This window comes from Salmo salar, chromosome ssa09, assembly GCF_905237065.1.
Source record: "Salmo salar chromosome ssa09, Ssal_v3.1, whole genome shotgun sequence".
Lineage (NCBI taxonomy): Eukaryota > Metazoa > Chordata > Actinopteri > Salmoniformes > Salmonidae > Salmo > Salmo salar.
In genome coordinates, this window is record NC_059450.1 from 53,371,709 (window position 1) to 53,393,157 (window position 21,449).

The 21,449-nt window shown below is 49.6% G+C and overlaps 1 protein-coding gene across 2 annotated transcripts in view; it reads right to left on the minus strand.

The window, feature by feature from the left end:
* rpia (ribose 5-phosphate isomerase A (ribose 5-phosphate epimerase)) overlaps positions 1-10,949 on the minus strand; it is a 30,173-nt gene extending 19,224 nt beyond the window's left edge. Inside the window, exons 1-3 of one of the 2 annotated variants that reach the window (XM_045723808.1) lie at positions 10,671-10,949; positions 6,149-6,209; positions 5,906-5,961 (exon numbers count right to left, since the gene is read on the minus strand). In XM_045723808.1, the coding sequence (XP_045579764.1) occupies positions 5,906-5,961; positions 6,149-6,209; positions 10,671-10,727 (174 nt within the window). In that variant the 5' untranslated portion in view covers positions 10,728-10,949. The remainder of the gene's footprint in view (positions 1-5,905; positions 5,962-6,148; positions 6,210-10,670) is intronic. The other variant, XM_045723809.1, reaches the window with a different exon arrangement.
* Positions 10,950-21,449: the final 10,500 nt, after the last annotated feature.

Genomic DNA, 21,449 nt, shown 5'->3' on the forward strand with positions numbered 1-21,449 from the left:
GAACGAGAGGTGATAGAGAGAGAGGAGGGAGAACGAGAGGTGATAGAGAGAGAGGAGGGAGAACGAGAGGTGAGAGAGAGAGAGAGAGGAGGGAGAACGAGAGGTGAGAGAGAGAACGAGAGGTGAGAGAGAGAAAGAGAACGAGAGGTGAGAGAGAGAAAGAGAGGCGAGAGAGAGAGAGAGAACGAGGCGAGAGAGAGAGAACGAGGCGAGAGAGAGAGAGAGAACGAGGCGAGAGAGAGAGAACGAGGCGAGAGAGAACGAGGCGAGAGAGAGAGAACGAGGCGAGAGAGAGAGAACGAGAGGCGAGAGAGAGAACGAGAGGCGAGAGAGAGAACGAGAGGCGAGAGAGAGAGAACGAGAGGCGAGAGAGAGAGAACGAGAGGCGAGAGAGAACGAGAGGCGAGAGAGAGAGAGAACGAGAGGCGAGAGAGAGAGAACGAGAGGCGAGAGAGAGAGAGAACGAGGGGCGAGAGAGAGAACGAGAGGCGAGAGAGGTGAGAGAGAACGAGGTGGGAGAGAGAGAACGAGAGGCGAGAGAGAGAACGAGAGGCGAGAGAGAGAGAGAACGAGAGGCGAGAGAGAGAGAGAACGAGAGGCGAGAGAGAGAGAGAACGAGAGGCGAGAGAGAGAGAGAACGAGAGGCGAGAGAGAGAGAGAACGAGAGGCGAGAGAGAGAGAGAACGAGAGGCGAGAGAGAGAGAGAACGAGAGGCGAGAGAGAGAGAACGAGAGGCGAGAGAGAGAGAACGAGAGGCGAGAGAGAGAGAGAACGAGAGGCGAGAGAGAGAGAGAACGAGAGGCGAGAGAGAGAGAGAACGAGAGGCGAGAGAGAGAGAACGAGAGGCGAGAGAGAGAGAGAACGAGAGGCGAGAGAGAGAGAACGAGAGGCGAGAGAGAGAGAGAACGAGAGGTGAGAGAGAGAGAGAACGAGAGGTGAGAGAGAGAGAGAACGAGAGGTGAGAGAGAGAGAGAACGAGAGGTGAGAGAGAGAGAGAACGAGAGGTGAGAGAGAGAGAGAAACGAGAGGTGAGAGAGAGAGAGAACGAGAGGTGAGAGAGAGAGAGAACGAGAGGTGAGAGAGAGAGAGAACGAGAGGTGAGAGAGAGAGAGAACGAGAGGTGAGAGAGAGAGAGAGAGAGAGAACGAGAGGTGAGAGAGAGAGAGAACGAGAGGTGAGAGAGAGAACGAGAGGTGAGAGAGAGAACGAGAGGTGAGAGAGAGAACGAGAGGTGAGAGAGAGAACGAGAGGTGAGAGAGAGAGAGAACGAGAGGTGAGAGAGAGAGAACGAGAGGTGAGAGAGAGAGAGAACGAGAGGTGAGAGAGAGAGAGAGAACGAGAGGTGAGAGAGAGAGAGAGAACGAGAGGTGAGAGAGAGGAGGGAGAACGAGAGGAGGGAGAACGAGAGGTGAGAGAGAGGGAGAACGAGAGGTGAGAGAGGAGGGAGAACGAGAGGTGAGAGGAAGAGAGAGAACGAGAGGTGAGAGAGAGAGGAGGGAGAACGAGAGGTGAGAGAGAGAGGAGGGAGAACGAGAGGTGAGAGAGAGAGAGGAGGGAGAACGAGAGGTGAGAGAGAGAGAGGAGGGAGAACGAGAGGTGAGAGAGAGAGAGGAGGGAGAACGAGAGGAGAGAGAGAGAGAGAGAACGAGAGGAGAGAGAGATTGAACGAGAGGTGAGAGAGAGAACGAGAGAACGAGAGGTGAGAGAGAGAGAACGAGAGGTGAGAGAGAGAGAACGAGAGGTGAGAGAGAGAGAACGAGAGGTGAGAGAGAGAGAACGAGAGGTGAGAGAGAGAGAACGAGAGGTGAGAGAGAGAGAGAACGAGAGGTGAGAGAGAGAACGAGAGGTGAGAGAGAGCGAGAGAACGAGAGGTGAGAGAGAGAGAGAGAACGAGAGGTGAGAGAGAGAGAGAGAACGAGAGGTGAGAGAGAGAGAGAGAACGAGAGGTGAGAGAGAGAGAGAGAACGAGAGGTGAGAGAGAGAGAGAGAACGAGAGGTGAGAGAGAGAGAGAGAACGAGAGGTGAGGGAGAACGAGAGGTGAGAGAGAGGAGGGAGAACGAGAGGTGAGAGAGAGGAGGGAGAACGAGAGGTGAGAGAGAGGAGGGAGAACGAGAGGTGAGAGAGAGAGGAGGGAGAACGAGAGGTGAGAGAGAGAGGAGGGAGAACGAGAGGTGAGAGAGAGAGGAGGGAGAACGAGAGGTGAGAGAGAGAGGAGGGAGAACGAGAGGTGAGAGAGAGAGAGAGGGAGAACGAGAGGTGAGAGAGAGAGAGGAGGGAGAACGAGAGGTGAGAGAGAGAGAGAGAGAGAGGAGGGAGAACGAGAGGTGAGAGAGAGAGAGAGAGAGGAGGGAGAACGAGAGGTGAGAGAGAGAGAGAGGGAGAACGAGAGGTGAGAGAGAGAGGGAGAACGAGAGGTGAGAGAGGAGGGAGAACGAGAGGTGAGAGAGAGAGGAGAACGAGAGGTGAGAGAGAGAGAGAGAACGAGAGGTGAGAGAGAGAGAGAGAGAACGAGAGGTGAGAGAGAGAGAGAGAGAACGAGAGGTGAGAGAGAGAGAGAGAGAGAACGAGAGGTGAGAGAGAGAGAACGAGAGGTGAGAGAGAACGAGAGGTGAGAGAGAGAGAGAACGAGAGGTGAGAGAGAGAGAGAACGAGAGGTGAGAGAGAGAGAGAGAACGAGAGGTGAGAGAGAGAGAGAGAACGAGAGGTGAGAGAGAGAGAGAAACGAGAGGTGAGAGAGAGAGAGAACGAGAGGTGAGAGAGAGAGAACGAGAGGTGAGAGAGAGAGAGAGAACGAGAGGTGAGAGAGAGAGAGAGAACGAGAGGTGAGAGAGAGAGAGAGAGAACGAGAGGTGAGAGAGAGAGAGAGAGAACGAGAGGTGAGAGAGAGAGAGAGAGAACGAGAGGTGAGAGAGAGAGAGAGAACGAGAGGTGAGAGAGAGAGAGAGAACGAGAGGTGAGAGAGAGAGAGAGAACGAGAGGAGGGAGAACGAGAGGTGAGAGAGAGAGAGAGAACGAGAGGTGAGAGAGAGAGGGAGAACGAGAGGTGAGAGAGAGAGGGAGAACGAGAGGTGAGAGAGAGAGGGAGAACGAGAGGTGAGAGAGAGAGAGAGAACGAGAGGTGAGAGAGAGAGAGGGAGAACGAGAGGTGAGAGAGAGAGAGAGAGGGAGAACGAGAGGTGAGAGAGAGAGAGAGAGGGAGAACGAGAGGTGAGAGAGAGAGAGAGAGGGAGAACGAGAGGTGAGAGAGAGAGAGAGAGGGAGAACGAGAGGTGAGAGAGAGAGAGGAGGGAGAACGAGAGGTGAGAGAGAGAGAGAGAGGGAGAACGAGAGGTGAGAGAGAGAGAGAGAGAGAGAGGGAGAACGAGAGGTGAGAGAGAGAGAGAGAGAGGAGGGAGAACGAGAGGTGAGAGAGAGAGAGAGAGAGGAGAGAGAACGAGAGGTGAGAGAGAGAGAACGAGAGGTGAGAGAGAGAAAACGAGAGGTGAGAGAGAGAGAGAACGAGAGGTGAGAGAGAGAGAGAACGAGAGGTGAGAGAGAGAGAGAACGAGAGGTGAGAGAGAGAGAGAACGAGAGGTGAGAGAGAGAGAGAACGAGAGGTGAGAGAGAGAGAGAAACGAGAGGTGAGAGAGAGAGAGAGAGAACGAGAGGTGAGAGAGAGAGAGAGAACGAGAGGTGAGAGAGAGAGAGAGAGAACGAGAGGTGAGAGAGAGAGAGAGAGAACGAGAGGTGAGAGAGAGAGAGAGAGAACGAGAGGTGAGAGAGAGAGAGAGAACGAGAGGTGAGAGAGAGAGAGAGAACGAGAGGTGAGAGAGAGAGAGAGAACGAGAGGAGGGAGAACGAGAGGTGAGAGAGAGAGGAGAACGAGAGGTGAGAGAGAGAGGGAGAACGAGAGGTGAGAGAGAGAGGGAGAACGAGAGGTGAGAGAGGAGAGAGAACGAGAGGTGAGAGAGAGAGGAGGGAGAACGAGAGGTGAGAGAGAGAGAGGAGGGAGAACGAGAGGTGAGAGAGAGAGAGGAGGGAGAACGAGAGGTGAGAGAGAGAGAGGAGGGAGAACGAGAGGTGAGAGAGAGAGAGGAGGGAGAACGAGAGGTGAGAGAGAGAGAGGAGGGAGAACGAGAGGTGAGAGAGAGAGAGAGAGAGGGAGAACGAGAGGTGAGAGAGAGAGAGAGAGAGGAGGGAGAACGAGAGGTGAGAGAGAGAGAGAGAGAGAGAGGGAGAACGAGAGGTGAGAGAGAGAGAGAGAGAGGAGGGAGAACGAGAGGTGAGAGAGAGAGAGAGAGAGGAGGGAGAAACGAGAGGTGAGAGAGAGAGAGAGAGAGGAGGGAGAACGAGAGGTGAGAGAGAGAGAGAGAGGAGGGAGAACGAGAGGTGAGAGAGAGAGAGAGAGAGGAGGGAGAACGAGAGGTGAGAGAGAGAGAGAGAGAGAGAGGGAGAACGAGAGGTGAGAGAGAGAGAGAGAGAGGAGGGAGAACGAGAGGTGAGAGAGAGAGAGAGAGGAGGGAGAACGAGAGGTGAGAGAGAGAGAGAGAGAGGAGGGAGAACGAGAGGTGAGAGAGAGAGAGAGAGGGAGAACGAGAGGTGAGAGAGAGAGAGAGGGAGAACGAGAGGTGAGAGAGAGAGAGAGAGAGAGGGAGAACGAGAGGTGAGAGAGAGAGAGAGAGGGAGAACGAGAGGTGAGAGAGAGAGAGAGGAGGGAGAACGAGAGGTGAGAGAGAGAGAGAGAGAGAGGAGGGAGAACGAGAGGTGAGAGAGAGAGAGAGAGAGGAGGGAGAACGAGAGGTGAGAGAGAGAGAGAGAGGAGGGAGAAACGAGAGGTGAGAGAGAGAGAGAGAGAGGAGGGAGAACGAGAGGTGAGCGAGAGAGAGAGAGAGGAGGGAGAACGAGAGGTGAGAGAGAGAGAGAGAGAGGGAGAACGAGAGGTGAGAGAGAGAGAGGAGGGAGAACGAGAGGTGAGAGAGAGAGAGAGAGAGAGGAGGGAGAACGAGAGGTGAGAGAGAGAGAGAGAGAGAGGGAGAACGAGAGGTGAGAGAGAGAGAGAGAGGAGGGAGAACGAGAGGTGAGAGAGAGAGAGAGAGGAGGGAGAACGAGAGGTGAGAGAGAGAGAGAGAGAGGAGGGAGAACGAGAGGTGAGAGAGAGAGAGAGAGGAGGGAGAACGAGAGGTGAGAGAGAGAGAGAGGAGGGAGAACGAGAGGTGAGAGAGAGAGAGAGAGAGGAGGGAGAACGAGAGGTGAGAGAGAGAGAGAGAGGAGGGAGAACGAGAGGTGAGAGAGAGAGAGAGAGAGGAGGGAGAACGAGAGGTGAGAGAGAGAGAGAGAGGAGGGAGAACGAGAGGTGAGAGAGAGAGAGAGAGGAGGGAGAACGAGAGGTGAGAGAGAGAGAGAGAGGAGGGAGAACGAGAGGTGAGAGAGAGAGAGAGAGAGAGGGAGAACGAGAGGTGAGAGAGAGAGAGAGAGGAGGGAGAACGAGAGGTGAGAGAGAGAGAGAGAGAGGAGGGAGAACGAGAGGTGAGAGAGAGAGAGAGAGAGGAGGGAGAACGAGAGGTGAGAGAGAGAGAGAGAGAGAGGAGGGAGAACGAGAGGTGAGAGAGAGAGAGAGAGAGGAGGGAGAACGAGAGGTGAGAGAGAGAGAGAGAGGAGGGAGAACGAGAGGTGAGAGAGAGAGAGAGAGAAGGGAGAACGAGAGGTGAGAGAGAGAGAGAGAGAGAGAGGAGGGAGAACGAGAGGAGAGAGAGAGAGAGGAGGGATAACGAGAGGTGAGAGAGAGAGAGAGGAGGGAGAACGAGAGGAGAGAGAGAGAGAGGAGGGAGAACGAGAGGAGAGAGAGAGAGAGGAGAGGTGAGAGAGAGAGAGAGAGAGAGAGAGAGGAGGGAGAACGAGAGGTGAGAGATGTGTGTCTCACTTCACCTGGAAGGAGGTTGGGACACACACGATGTTGAGTTTCTCTTGACGAACCCTCTCCGCTGGAACACACACACACACACACACACGTTAGATCACAGTTCCAAGCCATCTTAATGAGAAAACACAACATCTGAAAAGGCTCATGGACCAGCCTACATTATGCCCTAATCCCCTTTGTGGACTAATAAAAGTACTAACTTCACTTGTTGTATAAAATCAACCGTTAAAGACTACTAGTCTCCTCACCTAGTCTGTCTACAGCATACATAATGGTGGATCCACTGCCCACGCCAACTACCTGGTGGTTCTGTGATGGAAGGAAAGACGAGCAAGTCAGTACATTTCACATAGTGGTACTACACATTACCTTGGGCACATGCTGGTAAAACGCCAAAGCACGAGAGGCTAGTCTTGAACATAACTTGTACCCTGGTTGGCTACAACTTACAATGAAAGGAAAAAAACAGTCATGTTTTCTTTCCTTGTTTTATTCCTTGAATGCATTGATTGTTGCTAATAGCACATTACAGTCTCTAGTAAGTTCGTTACAGAGAACGGTAGTGCAGCTTTGCTTTGGTCATGTTCACTTTCTATTCTCAATGTCCCCGTTCGGAGTTTATGATGAAACCAAAATGTCACCAGAGATTATTATTATTACAGATAACCCACAGAAGGAGTTAACAATCTGTAGCTATAGTTACACCAGATAATGAGATTTAACCCAATATTTATTGTATCTATTACTGGGCGTTACAGGTTGGCCTATACAGAACCTCAGATGTTTCAACTAACCTCGTATTGGTGGATACCATCTTCATTCGAGTCCAGTTGCAAGGGGTAGTTTTGAATTTAGAAAATGCTCCGTTAAAATATACATGTTTTTCCCTCCATGAAGTACATCGCCATCTTGTCCATTTCAAATTTGCTCATTGATTGAGACTGGTGGGTCGAGCCATAGACGAACGTGAACTTGCTAGCCAGCAGACGGAGGTGCAAAAAGAGGGACACGTGCTCTAGTAGCTCAGAGAACCTGAAAGCCTTTGAGGCTAAATTGATTTTGGATGTATTATATTAAGTTAAAATAAGTGTTCATTCAGTATTGTTGCAATTGTCATTATTACAAAAAAAAATACTAAAATAAAATAAATAAAAATGTCAAAGAAAATAAAAAATGTTATTTAAATTCGGCCGATTACTCGGAATCGGCTTTTTTTGGTCCTCCAATAATCGGCATCGGCGTTGAAAAATCATAATCGGTCGACCTCTAATCTCTGTACTTTGCCTCGATCCGGACTCGTCTCTCAGCCCCTGCCGCTTAGAACATCCCCATAGCATGCTGCCACCACCATGCTTCACCCTAGGGATGGTGCCAGGTTTCCTCCAGACGTGACGCTTGGCATTCAGGCCAAAGAGTTCAATCTTGGTTTCATCAGACCAGAGAATCTTGTTTCTCATGGTCTGAGAGTCTTTAGGTGCCTTTTGGCAAACTCCAAGTGGGCTGTCATGTGCCTTTTACTGAGGAGTGGTTGCCGTCTGGCCACTCTACCATAAAGACCTGATTGGTGGAGTGCTGCAGAGATGGTTGTCCTTCTGGAAGTTTCTCCCATCTCCAGAGTTACTCTGTAGCTGTCAGAGTGACCATCAGGTTCTTGGTCACCTCCCTGATCAAGGCCCTTCTTCCCCAATTGCTCAGTTTGGCCAGGCAGCCAGTTCTAGGAAGAGCCTTGGTGGTTCCAAACTCCTTCCATTTAAGAATGATGGGAGGCCACTGTGTTCTTGGGGACCTTCAATGCTGCAGACATTTGGTACCCTTCCCCAGATCTGTGCCTCGACACAATCCTGTTTCCTTCAACCTCATGACTTGGTTTTTACTCTGACATGCACTGTCAACTGTGGGACCTTATATTGACAGGTGTGTGCCTTTCCAAATCATGTCCAATCAATTGAATTTACCACAGGTGGACTCCAATCAAGTTGTAGAAACATCTCAAGGATGATCAATGGAAACAGGATGCACCTGAGCTCAATTTGGAGTCTCATAGCAAAGGGTCTGAATATTTATGTAAATAAGGTATGTTTTTATAAATTTGCAAAAATGTATAAACCTGTTTTCGCTTTGTCATTCCCGGGGTATTGTGTGTAGATTGCTGAGGATTTTCTTTTTTAGAATAAGGCTGTAACATAACAAATGTGGAAAAAGTCAAGGGGTCTGAATACTTTCCCGAAGGCTCTGTATGTGGTTGTCAATTGTACTGCAGAAATGGATCGGAAGGTCAGAGAAAAGAGAGGTTGTGGTGACAGCGGCAGAGAAGTACTTTGGATTGCGAGGATTTATTGCAGAACAGTTGCAGCGGGTGTTGAGTGGTAGTGTTTTGTTCTGAGTGGACAACAACAGTTTCAACTGGAGCAAAAAAGTAATTTGTCTAAAATTGGGAGTGGAGGATATTTGTGTAAATGATAATGAATCGCTTCTGGTTGGGATGCGTTTGTTGAGCAAGGATGCATGTGGGGAAACGTGTTTTAGGTGTCAAATGGAGAAGTACGACCCTTGGAAAAGTGGAGTCTGTCAGAGTGACCAGAAGTGGTCTTATTTTGATTCATTGTATTTCTGAAGAACAGAGGAAGATTGCAGTGAGCCTCCAACAAGAATCCGGACAACAGAAATGTTGTTTTGAACTTCGGAGTAGAGACACCAGTCAAAGGAGTCACCTCAGGGGTGACGACGGATGTTCAGCTTGAAGACCTGAAGAGAATTCTTAGTGTGGTTGGTGCCCGGCGTCTGACCCTCTGGGTGAACAGAGGAAAAAGAAGCCTGATTGTCCTGTTGCATGTGAAACTTGTTTGTTTACGTAAGATACGCCGTACAAGCTTTCATTCCCAAACCACTGCAGTGTAAAAATTGTAAAGGATTTGGCCTTGTTTCAAGTGTGTGCAGTTGAACAGAGCATATTGAAGATAGGTGTGTAGAAGGACGACGACGGTGGGGGGATCATGAGCCAGTGTTTCTGGAGTGCCCTGTAAGGGTGAAGGAGATTCAGGTGGTCAAAGTTAGAGCGGCCAACCAAATCTATACAGAAGTGATAACAAGTTGTTCCCGTGAAGAGATGGTAGTGGATACCGTCTCTGTAGTAAATGTCTGCTGCCAGACAAAAAGACACCCGGTGTGTTAAAACGGTGGACTTTGTTGCGTTCATTGCCACAGTTAATAAAGTGTACAGCACAAGTCTCAACGCAGTAGAATTTGGACATTGTGGCTGCAGCAGAAAAGTTTTTGGGACTCAAAAGGTTTTACATTGGAAGACATGCAAAGGGTACTGGCGCCTGAAGGCCCACCCTCCCAGGGTCCTCTAGAGCCTGTACAGGAATCAGATCTGGTTTTATTTATTTTTAACAGATAAGTTTGTTTGATTTATTGGAAGTTCAGTTTTTGGGGGGGGTAATCTTGTTTCCATCCCGCATAGTAGGTGGCAGGATGCACATTACATTGTGGGATCACCAATATACCATAAAATAAATCCACGTGTCTCGATCAATGAGAGAACATGGCGATTTACACATTGCTGGATTAACTCATGGAGGAATTACGTTTATTTTAATAAAGGAGTATTTGTATTTTAGAAGATAGACGTTTGGTCGAGTCGAGAACTAAGATCTTATAACGTTACCAAGTTAAGTTTGGTTGACAATGATCTATGCTCCTGTAACCCCCAGTAATGGTTATAAAACAGAGTTAATTCACATTATCTGGTAACAATATGCAAGTCTAGAATGATCACCTTAAAAAAATCCCCTGAAGGTGAGACAGTATTACCTCATCTTGCAAAGCCAACTACCTGGTGCCAAAGGGGACCATGCTACCTGGTGACAAAGGGGACCATGCTACCTGGTGACAAAGGGGACCATGCTACCTGGTGCCAAAGGGGACCATACTACCTGGTGACAAAGGGGACCATGCTACCTGGTGACAAAGGGGACCATGCTACCTGGTGACAAAGGGGACCATGCTACCTGGTGACAAAGGGGACCATGCTACCTGGTGCCAAAGGGGACCATGCTACCTGGTGCCAAAGGGGACCATGCTACCTGGTGCCAAAAGGGACCATGCTACCTGGTGCCAAAAGGGGACCATGCTACCTGGTGACAAAGGGGACCATGCTACCTGGTGACAAAGGGGACCATGCTACCTGGTGACAAAGGGGACCATGCTACCTGGTGACAAAGGGGACCATGCTACCTGGTGACAAAGGGGACCATGCTACCTGGTGACAAAGGGGACCATGCTACCTGGTGACAAAGGGGACCATGCTACCTGGTGACAAAGGGGACCATGCTACCTGGTGACAAAGGGGACCATGCTACCTGGTGACAAAGGGGACCATCCTACCTGGTGCCAAAGGTGACCATCCTACCTGGTGCCAAAGGTGACCATCCTACCTGGTGCCAAAGGGGACCATGCTACCTGGTGCCAAAGGTGACCATCCTCCTGGCTGGCATAGAAACAGCTGCCTTGGCGCATTCATTGCTGTTAGGAAAGTAGTCATATGTCTAACTAAAAACTACATGATTAAACATGTTGTTTGCTAGTTACCAGTAACTAACTAACTAACTAACTAACTAGCCAGCTACTATAGCTGTTGTTCGGCATCAGTATCAAGCACATGGCTTGACATCCACGTTGTAAACAGAGTATGCTAGCTATCAACCTAAAGTCCGCCCCTGTAGTTAGATAGTTATATTAATAATGTATAGTCAATATCATTTATATTACCTGAACATGGTTATCCACCGCTGCGTAGCCTGAAAGTTTCTTCGCCTCTTCTGCCATGACGCCTCCGGTTCTGTGTGAACTTTCTGTCCTTAACCTGCTGCAGAACTGTCAGAAAAGACACAATGTTAACAACCTACTGCAGAACTGTCCAGCTGGAACAACCTGCTGCAGAAAATGCACAATGTGCTACAAAAGAAGCGCCGTGTTGATGAGTTCGCTGAACTCATGTGCTACTTGATCAACGCGGTGAAAACCCTGATTCTTCTTCTTCGGGGTTTATCTGCGGTTGGCATCCAACGTTATGGTGCATGACCGCCACCTACTGTACTGGAGTGTGGGCCAGAGACAAAAGAAATCCTACCTTTTATTTATTCATTTTATTTTTTATTTAACTGGGAAAGTCAGTTAAGAACAAATTCTTATTTACAATGACGGCCTAGGAACAGTGGGTTAACTGCCTTGTTCAGGGGCAGAACGACAGATTTTTACCTTATCAGCTCGGGGATTTGATTTTGCAACCTTTCAGTTACTAGTCCAACGCTCTAACCACTAGACTACCTGCTGGTTACTGGTCCAACGCTCTAACTACTAGGCTACCTGCTGGTTACTAGTCCAACACTCTAACCACTAGGCTACCTGCTGGTTACTAGTCCAACACTCTAACCACTAGGCTACCTGCTGGTTACTGGCCCAACGTTCTAACCACTAGGCTACCTGCTGGTTACTAGTCCAACGCTCTAACCACCAGGCTACCTGCTGGTTACTAGTCCAACGCTCTAACCACTAGGCTACCTGCTGGTTACTAGTCCAACACTCTAACCACTAGGCTACCTGCTGGTTACTAGTCCAACACTCTAACCACTAGGCTACCTGCTGGTTACTAGTCCAACACTCTAACCCCTAGACTACCTTTCGGTTACTAGTCCAACGCTCTAACCACTAGGCTACCTGCTGGTTACTAGTCCAACGCTCTAACCACTAGGCTACCTGCTGTTTACTAGTCCAACACTCTAACCACTAGGCTACGTGCTGGTTACTAGTCCAACGCTCTAACCACTAGGCTACCTGCTGGTTACTGGTCCAACACTCTAACCACTAGGCTACCTGCTGGTTACTAGTCCAACGCTCTAACCACTAGGTTACCTGCTGGTTACTGGTCCAACGCTCTAACCACTAGGCTACCTGTTGGTTACTAGTCCAACGCTCTAACCACTAGGCTACCTGCTGGTTACTGGCCCAACGCTCTAACCACTAGGCTACCTGCTGGTTACTAGTCCAACGCTCTAACCACTAGGCTACCTGCTGGTTACTGGTCCAACGCTCTAACCACTAGGCTACCTGCTGGTTACTGGTCCAACGCTCTAACCACTTGGCTACCTGCTGGTTACTAGTCCAACACTCTAACCACTAGGCTACCTGCTGGTTACTGGTCCAACGCTCTAACCACTAGGCTACCTGCTGGTTACTGGTCCAACGCTCTAACCACTAGGGTACCCTGCCGCCCCAAAAAGGGGCCTGCCAGCCCCGTTGATCTTTAAAACGATAACAACATATTTGAGACAATATCTAATGACGTTCTGCTCAATATACTCTTTAAACTAATTCTCTGTATCCCCTTCTCCCTCATACTAGATCTCAGCCTCTCCCTTTCCCTCTGATACTGCCCACACTGTAGCAATACATGCTCCACTGTCTCTGTTTCCTGGCAACAATCACACTTCCTGTTGGACGCTTTCCTATCACATTTAAGGTCTTAATCTACTGGCGGTGTCCCACCCCTTCATCTACTGGCTGTGTCTCACCCTTAATCTACTGACTGTGTCCCACCCCTTCATCTACTGGCTGTGTCCCACCCCTTCATCTACTGGCTGTGTCCCAGCCTTCATCTACTGGCTGTGTCCCACCCCTTCATCTACTGGCTGTGTCCCAGCCTTCATCTACTGGCTGTGTCCCAGCCTTCATCTACTGGCTGTGTCCCACCCCTTCATCTACTGGCTGTGTCCCACCCCTTCATCTACTGGCTGTGTCCCAGCCTTCATCTACTGGCTGTGTCCCACCCCTTCATCTACTGGCTGTGTCCCAGCCTTCATCTACTGGCTGTGTACCAGCCTTCATCTACTGGCTTCCCAGCCTTCATCTACTGGCTGTGTCCCAGCCTTCATCTACTGGCTGTGTCCCAGCCTTCATCTACTGACTGTGTCCCACCCTTTAATCTACTGGCTGTGTCCCACCCCTTCATCAACTGGCTGTGTCCCACCCCTTCATCAACTGGCTGTGTCCCACCCCTTCATCAACTGGCTGTGTCCCACCCCTTCATCTACTGGCTGTGTCCCACCCCTTCATCTACTGGCTGTGTCCCACCCCTTCATCTACTGGCTTTGTATCAGCCCTTCATCTACTGGCTGTGTCCCAGCCCTTCATCTACTGGCTGTGTCCCACCCCTTCATCTACTGGCTGTGTCCCACCCCTTCATCTACTGGCTGTGTCCCACCCCTTCATCTACTGGCTGTGTCCCACCCTTCATCTACTGGCTGTGTCCCAGCCTTAATCTACTGGCTGTGTCCCACCCCTTCATCTACTGGCTGTGTCCCACCCCTTCATCTACTGGCTGTGTCCCACCCCTTCATCTACTGGCTGTGTCCCAGCCTTCATCTACTGGCTGTGTCCCAGCCTTCATCTACTGGCTGTGTCCCAGCCTTAATCTACTGGCTGTGTCCCAGCCTTCATCTACTGGCTGTGTCCCACCCCTTCATCTACTGGCTGTGTCCCACCCTTCAATCTACTGACTGTGTCCCACCCCTTCATCTACTGGCTGTGTCCCACCCTTCATCTACTGGCTGTGTCCCACCCCTTCATCTACTGGCTGTGTCCCACCCCTTCATCTACTGGCTGTGTCCCACCCCTTCATCTACTGGCTGTGTCCCACCCTTCATCTACTGGCTGTGTCCCACCCCTTCATCTACTGGCTGTGTCCCACCCTTCATCTACTGGCTGTGTCCCACCCCTTCATCTACTGGCTGTGTCCCACCCCTTCATCTACTGGCTGTGTCCCACCCCTTCATCTACTGGCTGTGTCCCACCCCTTCATCTACTGGCTGTGTCCCACCCTTCATCTACTGGCTGTGTCCCAGCCCTTCATCTACTGGCTGTGTCCCAGCCTTCATCTACTGGCTGTGTCCCAGCCTTCATCTACTGGCTGTGTCCCAGCCTTCATCTACTGGCTGTGTCCCACCCCTTCATCTACTGGCTGTGTCCCAGCCTTAATCTACTGGCTGTGTCCCAGCCTTCATCTACTGGCTGTGTCCCAGCCTTCATCTACTGGCTGTGTCCCAGCCTTCATCTACTGGCTGTGTCCCAGCCTTCATCTACTGGCTGTGTCCCAGCCTTCATCTACTGGCTGTGTCCCAGCCTTCATCTACTGGCTGTGTCCCAGCCTTCATCTACTGGCTGTGTCCCAGCCTTCATCTACTGGCTGTGTCCCACCCCTTCATCTACTGGCTGTGTCCCACCCCTTCATCTACTGGCTGTATCCCAGCCTTCATCTACTGGCTGTGTCCCAGCCTTCATCTACTGGCTGTGTCCCAGCCTTCATCTACTGGCTGTGTCCCACCCCTTAATCTACTGGCTGTGTCCCAGCCTTAATCTACTGGCTGTGTCCCACCCCTTCATCTACTGGCTGTGTCCCACCCCTTCATCTACTGGCTGTGTCCCACCCCTTCATCTACTGGCTGTGTCCCACCCCTTCATCTACTGGCTGTGTCCCACCCCTTCATCTACTGGCTGTGTCCCACCCCTTCATCTACTTGCTGTGTCCCACCCCTTCATCTACTGGCTGTGTCCCACCCCTTCATCTACTGGCTTTGTATCAGCCCTTCATCTACTGGCTGTGTCCCAGCCCTTCATCTACTGGCTGTGTCCCAGCCCTTCATCTACTGGCTGTGTCCCACCCCTTCATCTACTGGCTGTGTCCCACCCCTTCATCTACTGGCTGTGTCCCACCCCTTCATCTACTGGCTGTGTCCCACCCCTTCATCTACTGGCTGTGTCCCAGCCTTAATCTAATGACTGTGTCCCACCATTAATCTTGTAAATATAGCCTCCTCGCTTCTGTCCCTTCCTGCCGTCCTCCCCTCCTTGACTTTCCTCTGTACTTGAAATAAATGCCTGCCCTTAGTATCTCTATTCCACTGCTCCTTCCATCTCTGCACCATCACTGTCCATATCAAGCTTTTAACCTGCTCCTGCCATCTCTGCACTATCACTGTCCATATCAGGCTTTTAACCTGCCATCTCTGCACCATCACTGTCCATATCAGGCTTTTAACCTGCCATCTCTGCACCATCACTGTCCATATCAGGCTTTTAACCTGCTCCTGCCATCTTTGCACCATCACTGTCCATATCAGGCTTTTAGCCTGCCATCTCTGCACCATCACTGTCCATATCAGGCTTTTAACCTGCTCCTGCCATCTCTACACCATCACTGTCCATATCAGGCTTTTAACCTGCCATCTCTACACCATCACTGTCCATATCAGGCTTTTAACCTGCCATCTCTACACCATCACTGTCCATATCAGGCTTTTAACCTGCTCCTGCCATCTCTGCACCATCACTGTCCATATCAGGCTGTTAACCTGCCATCTCTACACCATCACTGTCCATATCAGGCTTTTAACCTGCCATCTCTACACCATCACTGTCCATATCAGGCTTTTAACCTGCCATCTCTACACCATCACTGTCCATATCAAGCTGTTAACCTGCTCCTGCCATCTCTACACCATCACTGTCCATATCAGGCTTTGAACCTGTCATCTCTGCACCATCACTGTCCATTTTTACCTCTGTCTTGCTCATTGAAACTACAACATCAACATCCCCACTACTAAGTGCTTGTTTAACCAGTACATCAACATCCCCACTACTTAGTGTTTGTTTAGCCAGTACATCAACATCTGTATATACAGCTCTGCCGTATATACAGCCAGATGATCTGTAATACGTTTCCTGACTTCTACCCACAATCCTGCTCTACAAATGCTGACCCAGTACATCCTGTCATTGGATCTTTTGAACCATCTGTGTAAATGGCCACAATATCCTGATACACAGTATCCAGACGTCTCTTAAACCAATCAGATGGATCAACACCCTCCCTATCTTTCCCTAGTCTCTCCAATACATCTAGATCTACTATTGGAGGTGGGAGTAGCCATGGTGGGTTTACAGGAACAGCTACTGTTGGGCTAAACTCCCTTCTATACAGTCCCATCTCCTTCGCCTGGGTATTGCCCCACCCACCCAAAGCTCGTGCTCTGTCTTCGCTCATGTTCCCAGCATGCCTGTAAAATTCCTTTAGCAGGATGAGACACCCCATGTCCCTGTAAACTGACCCAATAATTCATCCCTGGCTTCCGGATTGATACAACTACGGCCTCCTTCCAGCTGTCTGGTAGATGATTGGTCCCACTACTGTCTCCTTCCAGCTGTCTGGTAGTTGATTGGTCCCACTACTGTCTCCTTCCAGCTGTCTGGTAGATGATTGGTCCCACTACTGTCTCCTTCCAGCTGTCTGGTAGATGATTGGTCCCACTACTGTCTCCTTCCAGCTGTCTGACAGTAGTGGGACCAATCATCTGTCTCCTTCCAGCTGTCTAGTAGTTGATTGGTCCAACTACTGTCTCCTTCCAGCTGTCTGGTAGTTGATTGGTCCCACTACTGTTTTCTTCCAGCTACCTGGTAGTTTCCCTTCCTCAAACACAGTGTTATTCAACACCAATACCTTATCCAGTGCCTCATCACTAAGATGGGCCAACATAACATAGCACACCTCATCTTTCCCAGGTGAAGTTAACCCAGCCTTACCTATTGCCCTTTTCATCTCTGTCATGGTAAATGGTGCATTCAACGCATCATTTACATCCTCCCTCCTATCCAGCACTCCAGGATGCTCCTCTTTCGTTCTCTCTCCTCCTCTGACAAATTTGCTGAATGATGTACTTGGACAAATGCTTTGTCCATCATCTCTGCCTTCTCCTCATCTGTTACTGCCACATCCTTCCCATTCGTCAACACTGGATAATCCCACTCATCCTCTTAATCATCGCCCACACTTCTCCTACAGGTGTCGCCCTTCCAATGGTGTGACAGAACCGAGCCATCATCTGCTCACTCAGCTCCTGAAACTGATTCCACTTTGCCCTTCCGAACACCGACCTGCCTCCTCCATCCACTGACACCTCCTCCTCCCTCCTGCCTACTGTCCATACTATGGGGTAATGATCCCTCCCTACTGTCGACTCCTCCCATACCTCCCACTCACAGATTCATGCCACCGCACTAGATACCAGAGTGAGGTCCAAGGCAGACTCTTTCCCTGTGGCTACATCAATCCTGGTCCCTCGGCCATCACTAGATACCAGAGTGAGGTGCAAGGCAGACTCTTTCCCTGTGGCTACATCAATCCTGGTCCCTCGGCCATCACTAGATACCAGAGTGAGGTGCAAGGCAGACTCTTTCCCTGTGGCTACATCAATCCTGGTCCCTCAACCATCATTCAGGAACACCAGATCTTTAACTTCTATCAAATTTTCCATCACTTGGCCATTTCCAACGATTAATTCCCCTCCCCTCCCCCATCAGTTCCCCTCCCCCCTCCGCTCCCCCATCAGTTCCCCTCCCCCCCCCATCAGTTCCCCTCCCCCACCAGTTCCCCTCCCCCACCAGTTCCCCTCCCCCATCAGTACCCCTCCCCCATCAGTCCCCTCCTCCCATCAGTCCCCCTCCCACCATCAGTTCCCCTCCCCCCTCCCCCATCAGTTCCCCTCCCCCCACCAGTTCCCCTCCCCCCATCAGTCCCCCTCCCCCCCACCAGTCCCCTCCTCCCATCAGTTCCCCTCCCACCATCAGTTCCCCTCCCACCATCAGTTCCCCTCCTCCCATCAGTTCCCCTCCTCCATCCGTTCCCCTCTCCCCTCCCCCATCAGTTCCCCTCCTCCCATCAGTTCCCCTCCCCTCTCCCCTCCCCCAACCAGTTCCCCTCCCCTCCCCCATCCGTTCCCCTCCCCTCCCCATCAGTTCCCCTCCCCCATCAGTTCCCCTCCCCCACAAGTTCCCCTCCCCCATCAGTTCCCCTCCCCCATCAGTTCCCCTCCCCCATCAGTTCCCCTCCCCCATCAGTTCCCCTCCCTTCCCCCTCCCCAGGATATAACCCTCATCTTGCTGAGAAACAACCAACCCAGGATATAACCCTCATCTCTCTACTAAGAAACAACCAACCCCGGATATAACCCTCATCTCTCTATTGAGAAACAACCAACCCAGGATATAACCCTCATCTCTCTACTGAGAAACAACCAACCCAGGATATAACCCTCATCTCTCTACTGAGAAACAACCAACCCAGGATATAACCCTCATCTCTCTCTGAGAAACAACCAACCCAGGATATAACCCTCATCTCTCTGAACAACAACCAACCCAGGATATAACCCTCATCTCTCTACTGAGAAACAACTAACCCAGGATATAACCCTCATCGCTCTCTGAGAAACAAACAACCCAGGATATAACCCTCATCTCTCTCTGAGAAACAACCAACCCAGGATATAACCCTCATCTCTCTCTGAGAAACAACCAACCCAGGATATAACCCTCATCTCTCTCTGAGGAACAACCAACCCAGGATATAACCCTCATCTCTCTACTGAGAAACAACCAACCCAGGATATAACCCTCATCTCTCTCTGAGCAACAACCAACCCAGGATATAACCCTCATCTCTCTCTGAGCAACAACCAACCCAGGATATAACCCTCATCTCTCTACTGAGAAACAACCAACCCAGGATATAACCCTCATCTCTCTACTGAGAAACAATCAACCCAGGATATAACCCTCATCTCTCTCTGAGAAACAACCAACCCAGCATATAACCCTCATCTCTCTCTCTGAGAAACAACCAACCCAGGATATAACCCTCATCTCTCTACTGAGAAACAACCAACCCAGGATATAACCCTCATCTCTCTACTGAGAAACAACCAACCCAGGATATAACCCTCATCTCTCTGAACAACAACCAACCCAGGATATAACCCTCATCTCTCTCTGAGCAACAACCAACCCAGGATATAACCCTCATCTCTCTCTGAGGAACAACCAACCTAGGATATAACCCTCATCTCTCTACTGAGAAACAACCAACCCAGGATATAACCCTCATCTCTCTACTGAGAAACAACCAACCCAGGATATAACCCTCATCTCTCTGAGGAACAACCAACCAAGGATATAAGCCTCATCTCTCTACTGAGAAACAACCAACCCAGGATATAACCCTCATCTCTCTCTGAGCAACAACCAACCCAGGATATAACCCTCATCTGTCTCTGAGAAACAACCAACCCAGGATATAAACCTCATCTCTATCTGAGGAACAACCAACCCAGGATATAACCCTCATCTCTCTCTGAGAAACAACCAACCCAGGATATAACCCTCATCTCTATCTGAGAAACAACCAACCCAGGATATAACCCTCATCTCTCTCTGAGAAAAAACCAACCCAGCATATAACCCTCATCTCTCTGAGGAACAACCAACCCAGGATATAACCCTCATCTCTCTGAGGAACAACCAACCAAGGATATAACCCTCATCGCTCTCTCTGAGAAACAACCAACCCAGGATATAACCCTCATCTCTCTGAGCAACAACCAACCCAGGATATAACCCTCATCTCTATCTGAGAAACAACCAAGCCAGCATATAACCCTCATCTCTCTCTCTGAGAAACAACCAACCCAGGATATAACCCTCATCTCTCTCTCTGAGAAACAACCAACCCAGGATATAACCCTCATCTCTCTACTGAGAAACAACCAACCCAGGATATAACCCTCATCTCTCTACTGAGAAACAACCAACCCAGGATATAACCCTCATCTCTCTACTGAGAAACAACCAACCCAGGATATAACCCTCATCTCTCTACTGAGAAACAACCAACCCAGGATATAACCCTCATCTCTCTGAGGAACAATCAACCAAGGATATAACCCTCATCTCTCTACTGAGGAACAACCAACCCAGGATATAACCCTCATCTCTCTCTGAGGAACAACCAACCCAGGATATAACCCTCATCTCTCTCTGAGAAACAACCAACCCAGGATATAACCCTCATCTCTCCAAACAACAACCAACCCAGGATATAACCCTCATCTCTCTGAGCAACAACCAACCCAGGATATAACCCTCATCTCTCTCTGAGAAACAACCAACCCAGGATATAACCCTCATCTCTCTCTGAGCAACAACCAACCCAGGATAACCCTCATCTCTCTCTGAGAAACAACCAACCCAGGATATAACCCTCATCTCTATCTGAGCAACAACCAACCCAGGATATAACCCTCATCTCTCTCTGAGCAACAACCAACCCAGGATAACCCTCATCTCTCTCTGAGAAACAACCAACCCAGGATATAACCCTCATCTCTCTGAGGAACAACCAACCCAGGATATAACCCTCATCCCTCTCTGAGAAACAACCAACCCAGGATATAACCCTCATCTCTCTACTGAGAAACAACCAACCCAGGATATAACCCTCATCTCTCTGAGAAACAACCAACCCAGGATATAACCCTCATCTCTATCTGAGAAACAACCAACCCAGGATATAACCCTCATCTCTCTCTGAGCAACAACCAACCCAGGATAACCCTCATCTCTCTCTGAGAAACAACCAACCCAGGATATAACCCTCATCTCTATCTGAGCAACAACCAACCCAGGATATAACCCTCATCTCTCTCTGAGCAACAACCAACCCAGGATTACCCTCATCTCTCTCTGAGAAACAACCAACCCAGGATATAACCCTCATCTCTCTGAGGAACAACCAACCCAGGATATAATCCTCATCCCTCTCTGAGAAACAACCAACCCAGGATATAACCCTCATCTCTCTACTGAGAAACAACCAACCCAGGATATAACCCTCATCTCTCTGAGAAACAACCAACCCAGGATATAACCCTCATCTCTCTGAGCAACAGAAAACTGGTTTATATAGCTGGAAGGAGTCTAATGGGATTCAGCTGTGTCCTGACGAGGGGGCAGAGTCAGCTCTCCTATCATCAATGGGGCTGACCAATCAGCTGCTTGGAGGAATCCAGGAAGCCATTTTCTTGAAACACACACATATAAACAAAACCACAACACAGGAACTGGGGAACGAAACAGAAACTATACAGTATTTTGCTTTTTTATGTATTATTTCTTACATTGTTACCACAGGAAATCTTAAGTCTTATTACATACGGTTGAAGTCGGAAGTTTACATACACCTTAGCCAAATACATTTAAACTCCGTTTTTCACAATTCCTGACATTTAATCCTTGTTAAAATTCCCTGTTTTAGGTCAGTTAGAATCACCACTTTATTTTTAAGAATGTGAAATGTCAGAATAATAGTAAAGAGTGATTTATTTCAGCTTTTATTTATTTCATCACATTCCCAGTGGGTCAGAAATTTACATGCTACCAAATACTAATTGAGTGTATTGCTTTTACATTGTTTAACTTGGGTCAAACGTTTCGGGTATCCTTCCACAAGCTTCCCACAACAAGTTGGGTGAATTTTTGCCCATTCCTCCTGACAGAGCTGGTGTAACTGAGTCAGGTTTGTAGGCCTCCTTGTTCACACATGCTTTTTCAGTTCTGCCCACAAATGTTCTATGGGATTGAGGTAAGGGGTTTGTGATGGCC